The sequence below is a fragment of the Emydura macquarii genome, unplaced genomic scaffold (genome assembly GCF_026122565.2).
Source record: "Emydura macquarii macquarii isolate MOO-44397 ecotype Brisbane River unplaced genomic scaffold, CSIRO-AGI_Emac_v2 contig_476, whole genome shotgun sequence".
Classification (NCBI taxonomy): Eukaryota; Metazoa; Chordata; order Testudines; family Chelidae; genus Emydura; species Emydura macquarii.
Genome location: NW_027130613.1, coordinates 252880 through 275140, shown reverse-complemented (window position 1 = coordinate 275140; position 22261 = coordinate 252880). Strand labels below are relative to the sequence as shown.

Sequence of the window (22261 nt, the reverse complement as noted above, 5' to 3'; positions counted from 1 at the left end):
GTAATTTGTGAAATCATATTTTTCTAACAGGACATAGTACTTAGCGATTCTAAACTGAAGGCTGACATACGAAAATACCTTCCTCCCTCTAGAAGATCGAAGCATTTAATGCCCTAGTCTGCAGGGGGTGCCTTGGCATGCTGTAACTTAGATCTTTCTGTGGCTGCTTGGACTACTAGAGAGATGGGCGCAGGGTGAGTAAACAGAAACTCTGCCCCTTTAGCAGGTTCAAAATATCACCTCAGCCTTTTTCGGGGTGAAAGTACAGGAAGCAGGAATATGCCAAACTGCCCTGGCTGGTTTCATGATGGCCTCGTTTACAGAGAGGGCCACCTGGCTGGGGCCAGAGGGCTGCAAGATGTCCAGGAGCCTACTGCTCACAGACTGAGGCTGATGTATCAGGAGACGGAGGGTGGCTTGCTGGCCTGCATTTGAATAGGATCTACTGGCCTTTTCCATGTGGTACTTCCTTAGTCAAAACTCCTGCTCCTCATGGGTTTAAGGAAGGAAGGAGCAGCAGAGCTGCACTTGACAGAGAGACACGAGACTCCTCAAAGCAGTCAAGGCAACAGAGGTGTTCATTACTGACCAAGAAGAAAGGGCATGAAACAGTTCTTAAACCCTGTGACTCTGGGCATAGTCCTTCTCCTCAAGAAGAGGATCTCCAAGGCAAGAAGAAACTAAACTATACTAACTAGAATATAAAAATCACTAAAATGCTAAGAATACTAAATACATACAATCATATTTACAGGTTTTGAAGACTATGTGAAGATAGCTTTGGACCCAGAGGATTCCAACTCAAAATGTGTGGTGGTAAGAACTAATTGAAGAGGTATCAATCTGTACTGTCCCTTATGGCCTTGGTATGGAGAATGAAGGGAACAACTACAGAGGTGCAAACTAACAGACACTACTTACTAGAAATTTCCAGTCTCATGAGCACATGTACCCACATGTGGAATACACATAGGGATCAGCACTAGAAGAAGAAACATTGGGTATGTGTCCAAACAGTTTAGACAGTTTTCCTAGTTTGAGATTTATATGAAGTTATTCCAGAAGACAGACACATTTTGGGCTGCAGAAACATCAGTTCATGACAAATTTTAACTGTCATTCTACAAACCTATGGTGTTCAATTGAAAAATCAGCCGACAGTAGCATGAATAGTACAGTTATATTTTCAATGCTACAGTTAAAAATGGAAATGTCTGAACATAAATATACCTACAATATGGCTTACCTTGTATGATAGCAAATAAAATGCTTAATTGCTTACCTTGTCTGGATATGACTTGTACACTAAGCTGTACTGTTCCATCTGTCTTTACTCCTTGATCAAAAAGACTGCGATCTGGGTCCAGCTTGATACAAGGAGGAAATTTTTAAAAATTACTAGTCTTGTAATTAATGCTTTTATAAAGTTATCTTATATTTTCAGTTCAAAACTCTGCATTTATGTTAAGGCATCAGAATATTTGAGTTCCTAACTAGAGATATCAAATATTTTTAAATAAAGACTCTGCAAATATTTTTAGTATCACCTACAGCATGTGCAGCACTGTACAAGTCATAGTAGACATGCTCTATACCCAGAGAAATTTGAAATCTAAAGAAGAAAAATTATACAAACTATTTAAACATATGTTATTCCTTTGTATTCAGAACAGGAACATGTTACACCATTCTAATTAACAGCAGCTCCAGTTACAAATTGTTTTTAAAGGGACTCTCAACAATTTGCATTTTAGTCAGTTTTAAAAGACATGAGTTAAAAGCAGTTTGCTGCTTTACTAAAGAGCCCCCGAAAATGCTGTATGGGAAATTGTGAAACCAACTATGAACAATGTACTGTTAAAATGCACAAAGTAAAAAAGAAACACACTTCTCTCTCTATTCTTAGATGGTAACTGAAACAATACACAAAAGTGTGATTTTTAAGTTGACAGTGTCCCTTTAATATGGATACATAATACTACTATTTAATGGTCGCTCACCACATCAATCAAAGATATTTGTGTAGACAATCTTTGCTTCCTTAGCTATATGCCTCTGAAATATTGCATCATGCCACATTGGCAGTGATTCTGATTCATCCTTTAATGCATCTTTGACATGGACTTTAACACTCTTATTGTTACAGTACTATCTTCCTTTCTTGTACACAAACTTTCTGCAGAAAGTAATTTATTTCACTAAACAGTATATAAAAAAGCAGTGCGTTACTGATTTGTTCAGTACAACAGAATTCAAAAGTGACATCTCACTCGCAAGCCGCTATGTGGAACCAGTTGGGAGCTATTTCCATCAGAGACTTACTATCTGATATCCAGAAGACACAGAATAGGGCTAACAGCCCCAATCACTCACCAGTTATAATTGCTACTGGGAACCAGATAGAGCAGTAGTTTTCAAACTTTTTGAGCTGAGTCCCCACTTTGAGTTACAATTTTTGGTTGCACCCCCTACAACCAAGACAAAAATAGACAATACCTGCCCCTCCCCTCTCAGATTTTCAGGGTGGTGGAAGGCATGTGCGATGGTGTCTGTGGGCAGAGCCAGTACTGGGCGTGGAGGCTGCTGTGATGTTGGCACTGACCTGAAGGCTGGGTGGCCTGCTGAGGTGAGTCAGGGGGTGGAGGTGGCACTCCTTCCCCGAGCCCCAGCTGGCGTTGCTGGCATGAAGCGCCTGGCATCACTGCTTGCCCCCTCCCGCCCCGGACGTTACTCTGCGTCCCCCAGTTTGAAAACCTCTGAGCTAGAGGCTGCTTCTATTATGCCATGATCACGGACATCAACGAGACCACCTTTACTTCTGTATTTTTTTCTCTAGCAGGGGAAAAAATGTCATCTTCCCCAACCCAAGTTCCATTTTAGGTGTTGGTAAAATTTTTTATGTCCTGGGACATAACATTGTGAGGTCCACTACAAAGAAGCATTTCTATTGTGAGGGAGTCATTACCTATGTTTTTGGCTCTTAAAGGAGCCTTATCTTTCCCTTCCTCTTTTCATTATTATATCAAATAAGGCTATGTCTTCACTAGAAGTGCTGCAGCTGTGCCGCCATAGCGCTTCAGTGTAGATACTCACTACAGTGACAGGAGAGGTCTTCCCGCCACTGTAGTTAATCCACTGAAAAGGCAGTAGTTAGGTCAATTGTAGAATTCTTCCATCCACCTAGTGCTGTCTACACCAGGTACTAAGTCAGCTTAACTATGTTGCTCGGTGACATAGCTAGCTTGAGCTATTTTTTAGTGTAGACCTGGTCGAAGAGACAGAAAAGGAAAGAAGCAGTTGGTTTTTCACCACTGATCTAATTAAAACCCCAAATGAGGCTAACACCACTGGGAACAGATACTTCCTTTCCATCCAGTGTCCTCCGTGATTACCTTTGGTTACATCTGCTCTACAAGCAATTAAATTAGCAGAACATAAATACTATTCCAGGTCTTCATCATATTCCACTGCCAACACCTCTCTGCAGGTGAATCTCTGCAGTAAGTTAGACTCTGCTTCAAACAATGTACTACAGAGTTTTGAAAAAACAAAACGGTAAGATTAGAGATTTCTGTGCAGGGAGTGAAAGTAAGAGCGCTAACTGGATGACAGATATAATGATTGTAAGCCTAATAAAATCCTCCATGATGAATTATGATGAACAAATATTACAATTTTGAGAATTTGAAAGTAGAGTCTTGCTGAGGATCTATTAGTTAAAACTACATCCTTTTTAGCTTTATTAATTGGTACTTTAGATATACTGAAAATTTACTTTAATCCCTTAAAATACATTTTGTCAAACATGCTGTAACTAAGTGACTAGTCATTTCACATCACAATAGCTCAATATTAGCATAATGAGGGAGGTCAAACAAAAATGTAATCTGCAGTTTTAGTAAACATAACTTTTCAATTTTTCCTGAGCTCTGAAATAACTCTTAGTAGAGAAAGTCAACTTTACTATCTGAGTTCTTTTCTTTGGGCCTTCAGACCTCAGTAATGTTTCCTGCTAAACTTAATTTAATTGAAAGATAAACTATATATTTTTTTGACTCTGACAACAAAGCCTTTTTTACTACCTCAGCTTCATAAAAATAATAATACTAGTCACTAAAGAATCTAATTCAGACATCAATATCTGATACACCTTTGTGTCCTTAATAATATATCTTCTGATAGAAATATTTGTTACAGAAAAATTAAGTTTGATTTTTTTATTATGCAAAGAATTTTGTTACACTCTGACAATGAATCTAGCTAGAAGAGATCTAATTTTTTCCTACAGTTGTTTACTTTTGTGTACTTGAATAAGGATTTGAAGAAAAAAAATAATTTAATATTTGCTATTCAATTCCTGCATTTTGCCTTTTGAAAAACTATACTTATTATTCTATAAACTTAAATGAAAAAAATGGCCTTATCAGAAAGAAACTCAGAATTACAACTTCACCTACAACTGACGTCTAGAGCATTTCTGATCAACAACAGGGAAAAGGCAAAGTGTACGAATAGGTAAAAATTCATGTTTTCTCCCTGGGAAAAGAGAAGGGTAACTTCTCATCACTAGAAATGTCACTCCTACAGCTGGTGCAATCAAGCATTTGTTAGCAACTCCTATTCTACACATAAGGAAACATGTACACATACTGTAGTAACTACCTATACAGAAATTTAGCAGAAATGCCAGAATATACGGGTCTTATGCATGGTGAATAGTAACCACACATCAAGGCAAGCAAATATCTTCCATACTTCCTTTTAATTCTCCCTGTTACTACCTAACCAGGGTTGAATTGAAGTGATTTCAATGTATGCCAATAACCTTTCCTGGAACTCTAAAGAACCTTTATGTATTAACAAGAGTGGAAAGAAATTAGAAAGGTTGCCAAGTCTTTATTTAATGGCTGTATCATTTAAATTTTATAAAAGTAACTAAATCAAATTGTATTGAATTTCAAAAATCATCATCCAGGAAACACTACCATAACCATTTATTTAAAAAACATACATTAAAAAAAATCATAATATGTTTTTGTATAACTGCAGAACAATCTTTACAACTAGGCCTGTAAACACCAGAAAACATAAAACAATGCTGTGAAAAGCTCTACTGGCTTCTAAATTCAGAAAATCTGAAAGTGCAACTCTCAGGCACCGGCAAGTGGAAAGAGTTTAAGGGAACAGTCAAGCCACTTGACCTAAGATATACCAACAATTATGTTTCAAGATATGATCCGTACTTTCAAAATTCTAATGCTTAGTTCCCCCCCCCCCCCCCCAAAAAAAAACTGATATGAGATTCTCCTACTGATATACATTTCTGACATAAACTTTGGAAGTTTTCCAGTTTTATTTGCAGTAAATTAGTAATTAATAAAAACAAGAAACCTGTAGCACTTTAAAGACTAACAAATTTAATTTCTGCAGGCATAAGCTTTCGTGGGCTGCAACCCATTTCACAGCCCACGAAAGCTTATGCCTGCAGAAATTAAATTTGTTAGTCTTTAAAGTGCTACAGGTTTCTCGTTGTTTTTGCTGTATACAGACTAGCTCGGCTACCCCTCTGGAACATAGTAATTAATGTGTACAGATTAAACAGTTGATGAGGCTGACATTTGAAAGATTAGACTCTTAACTGTAACCAATTTAAACAAATTGATGACTGAGATTCCCTATACAAACAGAATGGATGGAAAGGACTGAATATACAGAACTATTCTCAAAGCACAATTTGAACCCTCAAAAGTAGTTTTCCACCACTCCTTGATTTACCTGGATATCTTGCAGGCAGATTTCATGTGCATCCAAGGAACACTGAAGTCTTGGTTCCAACAACTTCTTAAGATTTCCAATTGGTTCATTGATGTCAATAGCCTGACTCACAAATTCTGCTGTGGTATACGTCTGCTCAACGATGCTTAAACACCAATGGATGAGAGAAAGGAGCATTAGCTGGATGTTAAACAAAACAGCTTTGAAAATGCCCTAGCTGTGTTTTTTCCTATAGTAATAAAAGCCATAGCTAGTTAAAAAAAATTGGAGATTAGCTATGCAAAAGTGAATGTTGACGCCAGAAATGTTAATAGTTTATTGAAAACCCCACTTAAAATATGTATACACAGCCTGCAGCAGCAAACCTCCCAGCCCAGATCAACAGAGGGGCTTGCAGCACTCAGGGTAGTGCTCTAAAAACAGCTGTAGACAGCCTTTGAAGTTGGGGCTGGGGCTGGAGCTGGAGCTCTGGCTCTGAAGCCTAGTGAGAAGGTGGGGTGAGCAAATGTTTTACTCAATGCCACCCATGTCTCTTTTCCCAAGTGGTTGAATTTAATTTAAATCCAGCGATCTGTGTGAGTAGTTTGAATTACAAGTAATTTAAAAAAGACACTCTGATTTGCAAGTTTGGACTTGTCTTACATCTGTATCCCATCTCAAACAGTTTGTTGCTATTTCTTAAAACTGAGCACCAGCTATTTTTTAATTTTAAAAAATTGTAATGAAGCAGTTTTTTAAACTATTTATATCTTAATAGTTAATCTTAATAACTAAGTGCTATTTTGTAAATAGAAACTGCAATGTTTCTGAATAAGTGCTTTTTGAGATTGTAAGAATTGAAAAAGGCTTTTTACAAAAAATGCTGCCCATTACCCAATGTCTACGTTGTTTTGTTTGCCCAATTATATCCCATTACAATTAAAATATGAAACATATTAAAATTGGCAAGTGCAAGAGGCAGCAATCAGTGGCAAAAACAGTAAAATGTTTTAAAATCTGCCATTTTTTAAAACAAGAAATTTGCCAGTAAAAATGAAAAATGAAAACCAAATCAAACCAAACATGATGACTAAAAATAATTATGTAAGAAAGTCAAAAGAGATAGAAATGGCTACTTCCTGCACTCTCCAAAGGTCTCCAAATACCATAACTAACTGAATTTAAGTGACCAGAATTTAAGTGACTTGTCAACAGTTAAGTAGAAGGTTTGGGGCAAAGATGGGAGCAGAATCCTGATCTCAGAAATACTAAGACAACACAATTCACTGACTTAATTTTTTTCCCCAAATCTCTAATTAGTTAGAACAATTGTAAAATGAGGATAATGCTTGTTCACTTCTATATCTTTTAAGATTAACAAATGACAAAGAACTAGATAAATGTACAGAAACCAGGTAATGCGTTTGGAAATACCCACATTTTTCAGATGGGGTAACACAGGACACATCCTGCAAGGTGCTCTGTGTAGGCAGATACCTGCATCTACACACAGCTCAACATATCGTTTTATTTGATTTTTAAAAAACCTTTGTATGTATATTTCCACACAAACAAAAAGAAAAGAACAGATTTAGGGGGGGAAAGGCAAAAAGTCAAGACACTAAAATGCCAAAAAATCATCTTGTTCAAAAACCCAGTTAAGGATTCTCTCTCTAGAGATCATTTACTAAACTCAAGCACTTAAAAGGAAAGTAGTGAGATAGTTATAATGATAAAATAAATATGATATTGCACCCATCAACATTTCACTTTCTTCATAAAATTCAGATTTTATCACAAAACAAACATAATTCTGATATAAAATACTGTTATTTTATTAGTAATAAACACAACACAAAATCCTTCTTAAAACAAGTTGTTTGTGTAGATGGCACTATGATCAGCCACAAATAAAAGTCCACATAAATACACATTTTTCCTTGGATTCCATGGATTGTCCTTGGATTCCATGAATCAGAGTTAATGGCTATTACATTATGATAAAATATCTATTTCATTATATCCAAAGTCTGGGCCATCCAGGTAAATAGATCATTACTAGGATGCATAATCAACGGTTACCCAGGACTAAATAATTACGTGACAATTCAAAATGATTAGCAACATGTTTGACTTTCAAAGCCCTTTTGGGAACTCCTGCATAATATTAATAAACTCGGGTATTTGTTGCAATAGTGACACTGCTGTTAACGTAATGAAAATATATGCCCGCAGCCAGATTCCTTCTCTCTACCCCACGCACAAGAGCAAGCAGAATGCTTTGGTGACGTCCCTTTAAACTGAAAAGGGATGGAATGCTGGAATCAGAAGGTTCCATTGCAGTTGGAAAATAAAGAGAAGGTGGAACCTCTCCCTCCTCCCCCAACTCCTCCTGGTCACGGGAGAGCGAGGAGATGAAGTATTAACAGGAGCTGGGCAGAGCACAACAGCAATACGGCTCCAGGGGAGTGATGGTGAATTGGAGAAAGGGAAGAAACTAACAGACTAGGGAAACAGAAAGAGCAGAGAAATCCACCCGGCAGGTAAGAGCGACTCCAGCATCACCTGGAACCAGGGAAGGGGATGAATTGCTTTCATCTTTTAAATAATTTTTTCTCCTTCTGAATCTCCAAGAAATTGATGAGGGAATAATTAGTCCCAGGAAGGATAAATGGGCTTCAGTGCAATAGCATTCAGGCATTTATACAGAGCACTGCAGTGACTCACTTGCACCCATGACTTCCAGAGCGGAGTAGGTATCTAGTCTCTTCCTGGTGCAAGTCTAAAGGCCAGCATATAGAAAGGACAGAGAGCCGGATAAAACAGTCACCTGTCTAAGAACATTATTCAGTGATGGAAAGAAAATGGTTATAGTATGGAGCAGGTAGAAAAATTTCATTCTATGTTTCCATTTTTGTATTAATCAAAGTTTTCATATTAAGAATGGGTCAAACTCCATGTACACTGCAGCCAATATAAAAGGATATAGGACTTTGCATCCTACAAGGAGAAACCTGAAGATTGAGCTTGGTTTTGTCACCTACTAGTAAAACTTTGTTGACACAGGCTCTTCGACATCTCAATAAGTTGTTTGGGGTTCCTATCCTACATCCAACCTTGAGCTTATGCACAGAGGGGGCATACAAAATATAGGCATGTACTCAATTTGTTAAAAATACATAAGTAGGAAATCAGACTTAGAGGCTAGACTTATGTTGTCCAGTGATGTTTTTCTCCAATACGAAGTGGCTAATACCTGAAGGAAGCTCTTCAAGCGTAGGTAACAGCCACATTTTTTTAATTAGGCAGTAGGAGCAGATTTGGACAGAAAATTAAGGTAACATGTAGAGCTAAAGACTTTTAATCTCTGGTATTTGCAGCAATGGTGGCTTTGTTGTTAACATCATGGATCTGATTATCTTCCCTTACTGTTCTAGTCACAAACTTCTTTGGGTTACATCCCTTTGATGGGAAAAGTGATGGCATGCTGACAGTGGAAGGTAGGAACCAGAAGTTTCTATAGCAGTTGGGAATGGCAGCTAGAGAAGGACATACTGACTTAACAGCTGTACACATGCTGCAGACTTCACAAACTCGCTCCTGGGGAGTTGTCAAGGAAGTGGGAGTGAAGTGAAAAAGGAAAGGAAGAGAATCAACTTATAGAACCAGGGAGAAAGTATCAGAGAAAGAAAAAAATGACTGAGAAATCACAAGCAGTACAGACCCATCATACACTGTAGCAGTATATGGAAGTCTGAATTGCTGCTTCATGATTTGTTCAGTTCTAAAAGTGATTTCCATTTCTACAGTAAGTTTGTTTTAAGGTGACAATCATTTAGTTAAGCAAAGAGTAAATGAGCTTAAGGAAGAAATTCTAAGACAGAAAGAATATTTACATAATGTGGTGAGAAGATCAGAAGTGGCAGTCACAACTAACAACAGGATACATTGGGTACTAAGTAAGTTACATCTACTGTGTTATGGCTTCCTTTCTGCATAGTAAAATAAATTATATAATATTTTTTTCATGCAGTCCGATTTTCCTATATCCAGGTCAAAAGCACTAAACCTCTATGGTTAGAAATTCCATCCTTAAATAATAGAAGTATAGCAGTAGGAATATACTACCAACCACCTGACCAGAGTGGTGACAGTAACTAAAATGCTCAGGGAGATTAGAGAGGCTACAAAAACAGAAAACTCAATAATAATGAGGGCCTTCAACTATCCTCATATTGATTGGGTACATGTCACCTCAGGTTGAGATACAGAGCTAAAATTTCTACACACCATTAATGACTGATTCTTGGAGCAGCTAACCCTGGAACCTACAAAGGGAGAGGCAATTCTTGATTTAGTCCTAAGTGGCGTACAGGATCTGAGCCCAAGAAGTGAATGTAGCTAAACTACTCAGCAATAGCGAGCATAATGTAATTAAATTCAACAACCTTGTACAGGGAAAAATACTAAAGAAACCCACCATAGCAGCATTTAACTTCAAAAAGAGGAAATATGCAAATATGAGGAAGCTAGTTAAATGGAAATTAAAAAGAAACAGTCATGAGTGAAATGCCTGCAAACTGCCTGGAAACTCTTTAAAAACACCTCAACAGAGGCTCAAACTAAATGTATGACCTCTTTCCCCATCTCAAAAGAACAAAAGTAAGAGGATCAAAAAATGCAACCATGCCTAACAGAGTAAAGGAGGTGGTTAGAGACAAAAAGACATCCTTTAACAATTGAAAGTCAAATCCTACTGAGGAAAACAAAAAGGGGCATAAATTCTGGCAAGTCAAATGTAAAACCATAATTATGCAGGCCAAAAAAATTTGAAGAGCAACTAGCAAGACAAAAGCTAATAGCAAAATATTTTTCAGTACATCAGAAGCAGGAAGCCTGCCAAGCAATCAGTGGAGACCCTGAGGGACTGAGGTGCTAAAGGAGCACTCAAGAAAGACAGGGCCATTGCAGAGAAGGTAAATGAATTCTTTGCAACTGTCTTCATGGCAGAGGATGTGAGAGAGAGTCCCACACCCGAGCCATTTTTTTTAGGAAACAAATCTGAGGAACTCTCCCAGATTGTACCAACAGTAGAGGTGGTTTGGGGATAAATTAAACAGTAATAAGTTACCAGGATCAGATGGTATTCACTCAAGAACTCTGAAGGAACTCATATACGAAAGAATAGGTTACATACTACAGTTAGTAGTTTTATCATTTAAATCAGCCTCTGTACCAGACGATTGCAGGATAGTTAATGCAACATCTATTTTTTAAAAAGGCTCATACGCAATCCTCACAATTACAAGCTGGTAAACCCAACTTCAGTAACTGGCAAATTGGTTGAAACTATAATTAAAAAACAGAATCATCAGACACACGGATGAACACAATATGTTGAGGAAGAGTCAATATGGTTTTGATAAAGGGAAATCACGTCTCACCAATCTATTAGAATCCTTTGAGGTGTCAACAAACATGTGGACAAGGGTGATCCAGTGGATATTGTGTATCTGGACTTTCAGAAAACCTTTGAGAAGGTCCCTCACCTTGTTTTCTTAAGCAAAGTAAACAGTCATGAGATAAGAGGGAAGATTCTCTCATAGATCAGTAACTGGTTAAAAGATAGGAAACAAAGGGTAGGAATAAATTATCAGTTTTCACAGTGGAGAGAGGTAAATAGCGGAGTCCACCAAGGATCTATACTGGGATCAATGCTGTTCAACATATTCATAAATGACCTGGAATAATGGGTAAATAGTGAGGAGTCAAAGTTTGCAGACACCACATAATTAACAAGATAGGCAAGTCCAAAGCTAACTGAGAAGAGTTACAAAGGGATCTCACAAAACTGGGTGACTGGGCAACAAAATGGCAATGGAATTCAATGTTGATAAATACAAAGTGATAACATTTGAAAACATAACCCCAACTATACATACAAAATGATGGGATCTATATTAGCTGTTACCACTCAAGAACGAGATCTTGGAGTTATAGTGAATAGTTCTTCGAAAACATCTGCTCAATGTTCAGCAGTAGACAAAAAACAACAGAATGTTAGGAACCATTAAGAAAGTTATTTGCCTTGTTCTGTTCGTTCCCTATGAAGCAAATGGCATTGGTTTCTGTCAGAAGACAGTATACTGGGCTAAAGGGACCATTGGTCTGACCCAGTACGCTCATTCTTACGTTCTTAAATAAGAGCTCAGTCTTCTTCCCACTGAATACAATGAAAAGACAGACTGATTATGTAGGAGCAGGACCTAAATACTAAATATGATAAAAACTGTAAGCTATTTTCAGCCCAAGTGACATAAGTAGCAAGACTGATCATAAACACATACCTTTCTTCAGTGCACTCCTGTTTCTCAGTCCCATCAATTTCTATTTCTATCAGCTCCTCTGCATCTCTTTTAGTCATGGCTAAAAAGTCTCAAAAACAGGCCTGCAACAGAAAAATTGTTAAAGTCGTTTCATGAATTATAGGTAAGCAAAATTTGAGAACTACAGTTTCACATAAAAATAATTTTCTAATTCATATACTTTTTACCAAGAACATGTTCGGCTAGAAACCCTGATCACAAAGCTAGCTTCACAACTACTGGCAAACAGAAGTAGTACGTTGGTGATTTTGTTTTTTCCAGGGAAGGGGCAAATTCAGCAATTTAAACAAACATGGGTGCAGAGATCATACATCCTAAGTTAGCTTTTGTTCTCTTCCTTTGGAGGCTTCTGTACTTATTGGATGCTGTATGAACTGGCCATGTTAACTTTTTATTGGGTAACATTTAAATTTCAGATTGTTTTAGAAATACTTGAGAGATTTTTCTGTCCCATTTATATTACATACTATCTTCTGAAGGACTATGAGAGCTGTTGACAGCTATAAAACTTTTTCTAAAATTACAATGTACTAAATATGTGGTATCATTTCCACTATTTTTTTAAATTACATTGCCCCTTACTGGTGAATGTATTCAGCATTCATCTGCAAAACACCTAATAAACAGAAGATTTTCCATCTGCAGTCTCATTACTGCTCATCTAGTGCAATAATCAGTGCATGTAGATGAAAATGCATCTGGTATAGTCACCTAATTCGTGCAGTATGTTAGTGTCAAACTATTTTTTTGGGCAGTGTTTCTTATTTATTTTCATCTTCCTCCAAAGAGAGAAGGACAGCATTTGATTAATAGCCAAAGAAAATAAAACTTTAATTCGTTTCCTAAAACGGAACATTTCTGAAAGTTACAAGGATAAATAAAATATATTGGAACTGATCTTAAAGAGCACTGCAGATGATAGAGTATATTTATTAAGCTCTTTGGGGTGAGTATCTTTGCCTTAAATCCACCTAGCAGCTGCAGAATTCAGCAGCCTGCTTGTTAAGTAGCATTTCTTTTTGTGAGCACCTCAAATCTGAACTCAAACCTGAATTGTATAGATCATAGCCTACTGGCTTTTTCATTTTAAGGTTTTTTTAACCTATAAAACCCTAAATGGCCTGGGACTGAGGTATCCAAGAGACTTCCTCTGTCACTATAAGATAATGCCACAGTTGAACAAAGTAGAGGCTCCTCACCCATACAAGAGAGAGGAGGCTGCTAGCAGGGCATTCTGTAACGGCTTAGTTAATCTTTAGGACACACTTCAAGGCTTAGCTCTTTCTCCACAGAACATGAAGAGTTAGGAAATGGGCTATGCTGTATAGGAGGATGACCAGTAATTCTGTTCAGGGGAGAAGGATATTACAGAAGGCTGCAGCCAGGTTATTGTGATCTGGAGGTAATTGCTGGAGAGTTTGTGTTATGAAATGTATTTTAAGAAACTGTCAAGGATGCCCAGAGTTTAGCATTAGGTGCTCTTTTGTTTATAGTAATAAAAATCAGAACAAATGCTGAACAAGTGCTCCAATCATAACTAGAGCCTCTTAGTGCTATTGGAATAACAATAAAAACAAGTAATTGTGAAACACACTAGTGTGAAGGTTTTCTGTGTCTATGAACTGTGAGCAAAGAAGGTAACCAGTTGATTCCCTATATGCAGTGACTCTCTGGCATGATGTTAAAGTTAAAATACTTACATAGACTGGAAACCGCAGAATGTGAAAGGGGTAGAGTCAAACAGAAATCCAGCCAAACTTTTAGTTAACATTCTGTCTTTGACTGTCTGGGCCAATTTTTGTGGTCTTGCAGTCATATTTTACGGTGTTTTAAAGTATTTTCTTCTCCCACTACTGTAGTGCATGGCACACAAAATCAAGTGTGAATGGGAAAAGGAGACTATATAGTGTATATCACTGGAATTAACTATAAGTCAAAGTATTGGGTAATGCACACAAGAATCAAGCTAAATAGAAACCAAGAAACATTTTGCATTTTTTTTTCTGATCTTATGATTCATTTGTAACTGCGGTCTGCACAAAAAACGTTACGAGAATGTCCCAACTAACAGATAAGCAGAACTACGAGATTCAGCTCAGTCGAAAAGAGGAATATTGCGTATGTTGTGCCCAGGCCAACAACAATCACGGGCCATCCATCTCCACAGTCTTCGCTTTATGACGGAACTAACACAGCGCCGGGAGGATTTGGGGACGGGGTCCGAGCACGTTCATCCATTGCCAGACGGCGGGCAGCCCTTTGCCGTAGCTGGGAGCCAACGATGGCTGGGGTTGGGGACTGGACAATGGTTCCCCCCTCGGATAGGAGCAGGCCCGCCAACCAGGCCCGGTAGCGGTGGCAGTAGCCAGGCCTCCCGATGCCTGGCAGGGAGGAGCGGGGGACAACGCGGGCGGGTTTCCCGGGCAATGCGCTGGGACTGGGAGCAACAGGCCGGAGGCCGCCATGTGACGGGGCTTGCGGCCTCGGGAAGCTAAACTCTCTCACCCCCCACCCCCCGGGACTGCACAGAGCCCGCGAGGGGAGGCGGCTCCCGGCCCCTCACCCCCGCCGCGGCGCCTCCCTCCTTGTTGTTTGAACCCGAAACGGAAATGAGACTCGCTGCGCCGGGGAGAAACGGAAACAAAACACGAGCCGCAGCCAGGCCCGAGCCCCCCGCCCCCGGATACGGAGCGCGGCGTTTCCCGCCCCTCCCCCGGGGCCCCGGAGCCCGGGCCCGCCGCACTCACCCGCCGCTGAAACCCCCGACCGGCGCGGCCCGCACACTACTTCACCGCGCCCCGCTGGCGGCGGCTCTAGAGGCTCCGCAGGGTCCTCACGCCGCCTCCCGAGCGCAGCGCTGAGGTGAGCGGAACGCGCTCGGAATTGGGCGGCCAGGCCTGTGCAGGGCCGAAGAACGAGGAGGGAGCGCGAAGACAATCACCCCCCCCCCGGTCAGACAGGTGCAAGGACTACAACTCCCGGCATCCCCCAGGGCGCCACCTTCCACCCGCCAATCGGCGGGCTCAGGGGGCGGGGCTTCGCTGTGACTTAACGGCCGGATTAATGATTTAGTCTTCCCTGACCCACAAGTAGGTCACCGCGTTTCCGGTAGTGAGTGGCTGGGCTGTGGGGGCGTGGCGGCGGTGGTGCTGCTTGTGCGGGATTGTTGTTCTGGCGGCGCGCGGCCGACTTAGGTGCTTATTCGCTGGTGGTGGGGACTGACCATGTTACCCGCGGGGGCGGGGCGGGGCGGGGCGGGCACGCGAGGAGCGCAGTTCCCAGAGTTCTCTGCCGCTGGGGCGTCCCAGGGTGCAACGCGCGCGGGGCTCGCTCGGTGCCGCCGCCGTGACCCTCTCCCCAAGGTGACTGGAGCCGCCGCCACCCGGAGCCGCCGCTGCCACCATCTCCCTGTAACGCGCCGCGGCTGCCGCTGGGTCGGGGTGGGGGGCCGAGAGCTGGGGCCAGGCAGGGAGCGGCGGAGGCACGAAATTCCCTGGGGCCGGACCTGGCCCGTGCCCTGGCTCCGCGACTGGCAGAGCGGCCTCGCCCCGGCTTCAGGCCCCACCGCCCGCCCCAGCCCTTCCCCGAGTCTCCCAGTCTCCGGGGTGGGGCTGCCTTGGCCTGCTCCTCGTTTCCCCCCTGTTGGCAGCTGGTCCACAGTGGCCCGGGGTAACTCGGCTGGGCGATGGGCGCTGTCCCGGCTCGTGCCGTGCAACGTGCTCCGCTTTAAACCGGGCTGGGGCTGGGGCTAGGCAGCGGCCCGTGGGGAGCCCGTATCCGGGCGGGGTGCGGGACTGGGGAGTAGTTACATTATTGGGCTACGTATGAAACTTCTGCAGTGCTTTCCCTGCAAACTCCGCCTCTTAACTTTAAGAGAGTTGAGACTGTCATTGGAAACGTTTCCCTTTTATTACGAAGTCAGTATCTGACTTAAAAAACAACCTGGTTTGTGGTCCGATGCATATGATCTAGGTATATGTGAGTCGCTATTGTCAGCTTTTCTTAAAAGGGACATTGTTTAAAGGCTAAAGGACAAGGTTAAAGACCACACATTTGTGACTTAGAAAAGCACAGTATTTTTATTTAAACAAATAATACCTAATTGCTAGCTTATTTTTCATGCCTGTTGTCTTTTTTATGGTTAGTGGTTTTCATTGAGAATGCAGACTCTAATCAGCTTGATTTTTGTGTCTGAATTAGTATGTCCTATGCCAAATGAATGCTTCAATGTAGGTATCTTTGAATGTTCCGTTCATTTTTTTAAAAACGTTTTGTTTTATTATACTTCTGCATTCAGACAGTTCATTTTAATGTTGAAGAAATAAGGTTTATAGGTAAAATGAGGATACATTCTATCAAAAAGATATTTCATGAGCATAATTAAATTGCCACTCTTTCATTTAAAAATGTTGGACTATTTCTCCCTGTTTCTGCTGTAGTTAGTACTGATGACATTTTTAACTGATCTACACTTTTTCTTTCTACAAATGTAAAGTACAGAAAAACTGCAAGAAACCTCTAACTTAGTGTATTCTGTTTGTTTATAGCTGAAACTTTCTGCAAGTTCATCATGATTCTCCAACAGCTATTCAGGTTTTCCTCCATTTTTCGCTCTGCCGTCTCAATACACTTGCGTAGGAACATTGGCCTTTCTGCTATAGTGTTTAATAAGGTGAAGGAACTTGATCCAGTTCAGAAGCTCTTTATAGACAAGATCAGAGAATACAACACAAAGAGCCAGTAAGTTATTGCAATGCAATAAATGTAATTCAGTATATATGGATTTAATATGAAACTTTTAGCAAACATTAATAGGGGATTATATCCTCTTATAATTAAGCTCTTGAGTGCAGAGCCTGTTAGCTTCTGAGTGGAAAGGTCCAGAGACCTGATCTTAGCACAAATTTTAGTCACTTCTGAAACCTGGAGGAAGGTGGGGGCTAGGAAATAACTCCTTACTTTGCAACTGCAGCTCCAGGTGTTGAAGGGTTTATCTGTGATTCACTGAGGAATGCTATGAAAATAAATTTTCATGAAGTGTTAGAATAACATGAAGAAATGATAGGGAAGAAATGTAGTTTTCCCCTTGAGGATTAATACTTACTCATGCATACTTTGCAAGAAAAATGTATCTAGAACACTTCAATAGAAAGAAAGTTCAGACTTAAGTATTTACTAGTTCTTATGTTTGTTATTAGTTATTGACTTTGTCGATATTACTACTTTTATATAGCTATATACGAGGGTCAGAGAGTATTGAAACAGTAGCCATAAAACTTTGAGTGTTGGCTTAGTTATGCAAAAATGTGAACAGATAACAGGGACCTTTGCAAATATTGAATGCTTTTCCTTTTTTACTGATCTTCTGAAATAATTACGTTTATTCTTTCCAAAAACAAAATGCAAGAATTGAATAAATTCACCTAGAAATAGTGGGCCATAAAATCATATAATACAAAAATAAAATCTTAAATTTGAATATCAGTATTTTGAGAGAATCTCTGGGGTTTAAGTGTCTCCATCCAGGTACTCACATATCAAGAAACTGTTATTCATCTGTTATCAGCTGGAAGAATTTGTGTTAACAGAAAATTATCTTAAACAAAAACTTCCTATTTCATTAGAAGTATTTAGCAGAGTAAAAGCTGTTTATGGGTATAAGAGACACTCAGTATGTTTAAAGGAGGGCTGGTTTTAGTCAAGCAAAAAAGCTAACTAACTGGTTAGAATCTCATTGGCAATAGACTTTGGACTGTTTTTAGATTTAATTATATTTTCCTAGTTTGTGAATAAACCCATTCAATACATGCTCTAGTGCTAATATTTTGTGCAAAATCTCTCAAATTTATCAGTGTACTGATTCTGCTGCTTCTATAGTGTGTTCTACAACAGTGATTCCCAAACTTTTTACTAAGGAGACCCACTAACTGATTCCAGCTTGGCTTTCCATCCAGGCCCTCCTATCCAGCTATGACTCTTCCAGCCCTGCCTTCACCTGCAGCCCCAGATGGCTCCTCTCCCTACAACTGGCTCACGATTACTACCAGGCTGCTGACTGTCTGCTTGCCAGCCTCTTCCTTAATTGTGGTGCTGCTGCTGCTGTCTGAATCTTGCTCTTATTTTCCCTAGACTGCAGGTAGCAGCATGGGAAGCGAGATCCAGGTAGTTGCAGTCTGGAGGAAGTGGCTGCAGCCACTGAGTGGACAGTCAGCAGCCTGGTTGTGATCGTGGCCTGGTCACGGGGAGAGGGGCTGTTTGGGGTGCAGGAGAGGGTGGCATAGCACCCATAATTGATGCTTCACTTTGCTATTAAACATTTTCCATTAAGTAGTCTGTAGAGCTGCTCTTGTGTGCAGTTTTATAGACTAAGAAGTACATCTCTAATTGTGGAAAAAAATTCAGTGTGATGAATAGGTTGCAGAATATACACTATTAAAGGATGTCTAATATTCGCAGCAAAATGCTTCTCAGTTTTCCATTTTAGACCCTCCTTTAGCTTTAGTTAAGCTAAAATACCTGATTTCAAATGATAGAAAGGAAAAATGTACCTCCTGATACGTTCTCTACCTCTGTTCATTTTTCAAAACATTTAAATTGCTTTGTTTGTTTGAGGTGGGGATTGGAAAGCCATTTATCTTACTCCATGGCCCATAAAAGATAAAACTGCAGGGTAAAATGTTTGGAATCAAAACTTTCCTTGGAAATTTTGTGCATTAGGAAATCTGGTGGTCCAGCTGATGCAGGCCCTGAGTACCAGAAAGACCTGGCTGAAGAAACTGCCAAAATTCAGCGGTTGTATGGTGGGGGAGACCTGACCAAATTTCCAGAATTCAAATTTGAGGGTGAGTCTCCAGCCTATATGTTAATTTATTCTTGCATCATAAGCCTTTTACCTCCAGGTCACTGATCACAGTCAGCCCTGTGGTCCTGGGGGAGAGCATACACTGTTGCTCTTGGGGATGGTACATGTGCAAGCTGGGTGGCACATAGGAACTTTGTGGCAGCAGAGTATGCTTAGTGCAGGTGGAATCTTTGGTGAATTTAGCTGCCAGCCTGCAGCAAGCCTCTACTTGAGTATATGTAAACCGTCTCCAACTCATCATTTCCTGCTACATGCTTACTCCTCTGAACTGCTCACCAGAGTCCACTGAGCAGATAACTGACTGAAAAGGTAAATGGTGGACATGGCTATTAATTGGCCCAAGTCTAGCAGATAGTCCTTGTCACAAAATTGTCACAATTGCTAGCTTTCTTGACAGTCTTCAACCAAAAAGTCAATGATTTGAGGGAGCATGGAGATTGAACTGCAGTTTTTAGAAGTATGTGAGATTAACAATGTAACGTGGAGAAGCTTTTATTTCTCTACCAGTACTGTATTTCTAGAGATAAGACTTCTAGTTCAACTGCTGTTAGATCTGCATTTGCACGTTTCACCATCTCAGAACTTCAATTAAGACAAATGTATAACTGCATGATGTGCTAAAGAATCTGAATAGTAAGGGGTAGGCATCCAATGACTGACTATAAATAGATGGAATATGTTTCTGTGTTTGTATTCTTGTTTTTTGTTCCTTTGAGTGGGCTTTTCCTTACTGATCTTTATCTTTCCTTATCTTCTCTATGGAATTGAGGCACAGGCTTCCAGTGTGTTTTCCCTACCCTCTCAAGAAACAAAGGGGTCATATTGTGAGATTTCAACTATTTAATTGATTCCCTCTTTGCCCAAAGAGGACAGAACCACAGTTTAGCAATTTGCAATGTTTCTTTCTCCCTTCCCTTCCACACACCTCTCTTCCCTCCCATCCACACACACACCCACACAAAGCTGCAAAGAGTAGTCAGGCCAGGAAACACTAAGACCCCCTGACTGAAAACAGAGCAATGGCTGATGTACTGTTGAATGGAGAAAGCCTTGCTTTTTTGTTCTATAGGTGACTTCTCTGATCATTTGTATGTAGGAAGATAGTCACTTTGCTGTGATCCAGGTGGTCTGAACCTCAGGAAGTGCTTCTGTGCTTTAAGCCACTTGGTAATCCAAGCAGAAGAAAGTAACCTGAAATCCCTGTGGTCCTTTGGAAAACTCTGAGTTCCAAGCCTCCTCTTTGATCTGGCTTCTTTCCTGTAGTTTTTCCTAAACAGTAGGTGTAGTAACTGCGGCTGTTTGTAGTGAAGGACTACTGTCCTTAATTACCTGGAAAACTGGATGGTCTTCCCAGACATGGCTAATTTCCTGAAGTCCAGTATTTTGTGGAATCCCATGGTTTAACTAACAGAGCCAAGCGTTCCTATGATGCAATTAAAGGATTTGTTTGACTTGAGATCAGCTTCAGCATGCAACCAGACACGGTTTTCCTTATTTCTGAATTCTTGGCCAAGAAAAGAACAAGTGTCAGCTTTGCCCTGGGCTTGTCTGAATCCAGGCTTGATGGCTGTGTGCACAGGTTCATAGCCAGTGTCACCTCAGGCTCCTGAAATGATTGTTCCTGCTGTTGAGGAAGTACTTGGTCATTCCCTTCATTTCTGAGACCTGAAATGAGCCATAGTCAAGTATACAGACAGCTGATGATTGGCAGCTGGCGCACACAAAGTGGCACAGCGTTGTTGTTTAGGAGCTGTCATTTGACAATCTTGGGACCTGGATGACTTGGCACAGACATCTGCACATTAATTCACTTCAGAAAACCAAGGCCATGAGGGTTCAGTCTGAAAATTCCACCAGAGAGGCACCAACCTCAGAGGTGTTGTAACTAGTGTCACATAGCTATTTTAAAGGATGAGGAAGAGTAGTGAATTCACTGCCAAAGCCACCAGAAGGCTCTGTCATCTGCCATTAGTATTGATCAACCCCCACACTCCATGGACTTTACAGTGACCTAAGGGAATAGGAAGTCCAGAATTCCCTACTCCAGGAGTAGGTCCTCTCTGCGTGGAACTTCATTCTAGCTGCTGTTTGGCAGGCAAGTACTGCAAAGGGTGGATGCAGCAGACTAGTTATTTCAGGAGTTCCCCTTAATTACATGAGAGAGTGCTTTGAGAGTTGCTGTTTTCTGAAGTCTCTCTTCCTCATACAGTCAAGTGAGTAACTTTCTTACCTGCTGATTTTCTTAGTACAGACAAACCAACCTGAATGTCTTTAGCATAGGGCATTGTCTGTTTCTGCTTTAAATCTTTTAGGATTAATATTCCCTTGTCTTAAATTACACTATTGTAATGGAGTCTTTTCTCTGGGAAAGAACTAATTATTCTCATTCACCTATCCTGTTTGCACTACATGCAAGTCACATATCTTAATTTTACTGCTCATTATGGTTTTTTACATGAGTCAGTGGTAGAAATTTTTCTCTTATTGCTGGTAAAATGGGTAGCACCTCAATACTAGGTACAGGTTAGTTAGGTGAGTAAGCTACCTTGGCTGTAGGTAAACATCAAATGCACATAGGATGAGCTACATGATAGCTAATTCTAAGGAAATATTTCGTATACACGAAGAAATTTTTAAAATAAAACTTGTGCTAAATTGTCCTTTGGTGCCTTCCTCCCCTTAGTCTTACTATGGCATGTTTGCAGAATTAGCTGCTGATCATTAAAAAGTAGTAAATTGGCCCATTGTTTGTATTCTGCTGGAACCTGGACTGATGTGTGGGTAGTGTTTGGAACTTGAACATCTTACCATGAAAGTAATATGATGTGTTTTCCTCCTAGAGCCCAACTTTGAAGAGTCTAAAAAATGATGGGATTGAAGTCTGCATTCCAAGCAGTGGTGTCACCTTTTCTCATGGAGTTGTTAAATAGGCCAGCAGTTGTAATGTAATGCATGGTTTCACTTTCAAATACTTGTTTCAGACTTCTGAACTCAATACAGTACAAGTAGAGCATGATCCTTGTCGACTGCCATATTCATAAAAATCCCTTTTGGAAACCAAGTGTTACGCAGTGCTTGAAAGTCTTTGTTCTGTGTTTTAAACAATATTTACTGAGATGACATTTCAGTATCCAGATAAAATCAAAGGATCACTCAAGTACAAAAGACAGTTAAAGTTAATGATACAGTAGCTTTCCTTTGGAAAGGAACTGACTATGCTTCCCTGAATTTTAATCACCAGTCACTGAGGCTTGGTCTA

At 40.4% G+C, this 22261-nt stretch overlaps 2 protein-coding genes across 7 annotated transcripts in view; one reads left to right on the top strand and one right to left on the bottom strand.

The window, feature by feature from the left end:
• GABPA (GA binding protein transcription factor subunit alpha) overlaps nucleotides 1–15035 on the bottom strand; it is a 55386-nt gene extending 40351 nt beyond the window's left edge. The window contains exons 1-4 of one of the 4 annotated variants that reach the window (XM_067538208.1): nucleotides 14888–15035; nucleotides 12102–12202; nucleotides 5776–5920; nucleotides 1283–1367 (exon numbers count right to left, since the gene is read on the bottom strand). In XM_067538208.1, the coding sequence (XP_067394309.1) occupies nucleotides 1283–1367; nucleotides 5776–5920; nucleotides 12102–12178 (307 nt within the window). In that variant the 5' untranslated portion in view covers nucleotides 12179–12202; nucleotides 14888–15035. Of the gene's footprint in view, nucleotides 1–1282; nucleotides 1368–5775; nucleotides 5921–12101; nucleotides 12203–13840; nucleotides 14733–14887 lie in introns of those variants that run through there. The other 3 variants (XM_067538209.1, XM_067538205.1, XM_067538207.1) reach the window with 3 other exon arrangements.
• Nucleotides 15036–15093: 58 nt separating this feature from the next.
• On the top strand, nucleotides 15094–22063 carry ATP5PF (ATP synthase peripheral stalk subunit F6). 3 transcript variants are annotated; one of them, XM_067538214.1, is made up of 4 exons: nucleotides 15094–15229; nucleotides 16688–16880; nucleotides 18858–18982; nucleotides 21843–22063. In XM_067538214.1, the coding sequence occupies exons 2-4, from the start codon at nucleotides 16711–16713 to the stop codon at nucleotides 21869–21871; spliced, it is 324 nt and encodes a 107-aa protein (XP_067394315.1). In that variant the 5' UTR covers nucleotides 15094–15229; nucleotides 16688–16710; the 3' UTR covers nucleotides 21872–22063. The 3 variants fall into 3 exon arrangements, with proteins under 3 accessions (XP_067394315.1, XP_067394314.1, XP_067394313.1); XM_067538213.1 differs by having other exon boundaries at nucleotides 15223–15334; XM_067538212.1 differs by lacking the exon at nucleotides 15094–15229 and adding an exon at nucleotides 15387–15502.
• The last annotated feature ends 198 nt before the right edge of the window (nucleotides 22064–22261 follow it).

What these genes read in the sequence shown, in the direction of transcription:
- ATP5PF (XM_067538214.1), top strand. Translation starts at nt 16,711, where the DNA reads ATGATTCTCCAACAGCTATTCAGGTTTTCCTCCATTTTTCGCTCTGCC. An exon ending in GAATACAACACAAAGAGCCA is followed by an intron (nt 16,881 to 18,857) that starts GTAAGTTATTGC and finishes TTTGTGCATTAG; the next exon opens with GAAATCTGGTGGTCCAGCTG. An exon ending in TCCAGAATTCAAATTTGAGG is followed by an intron (nt 18,983 to 21,842) that starts GTGAGTCTCCAG and finishes TTTTCCTCCTAG; the next exon opens with AGCCCAACTTTGAAGAGTCT.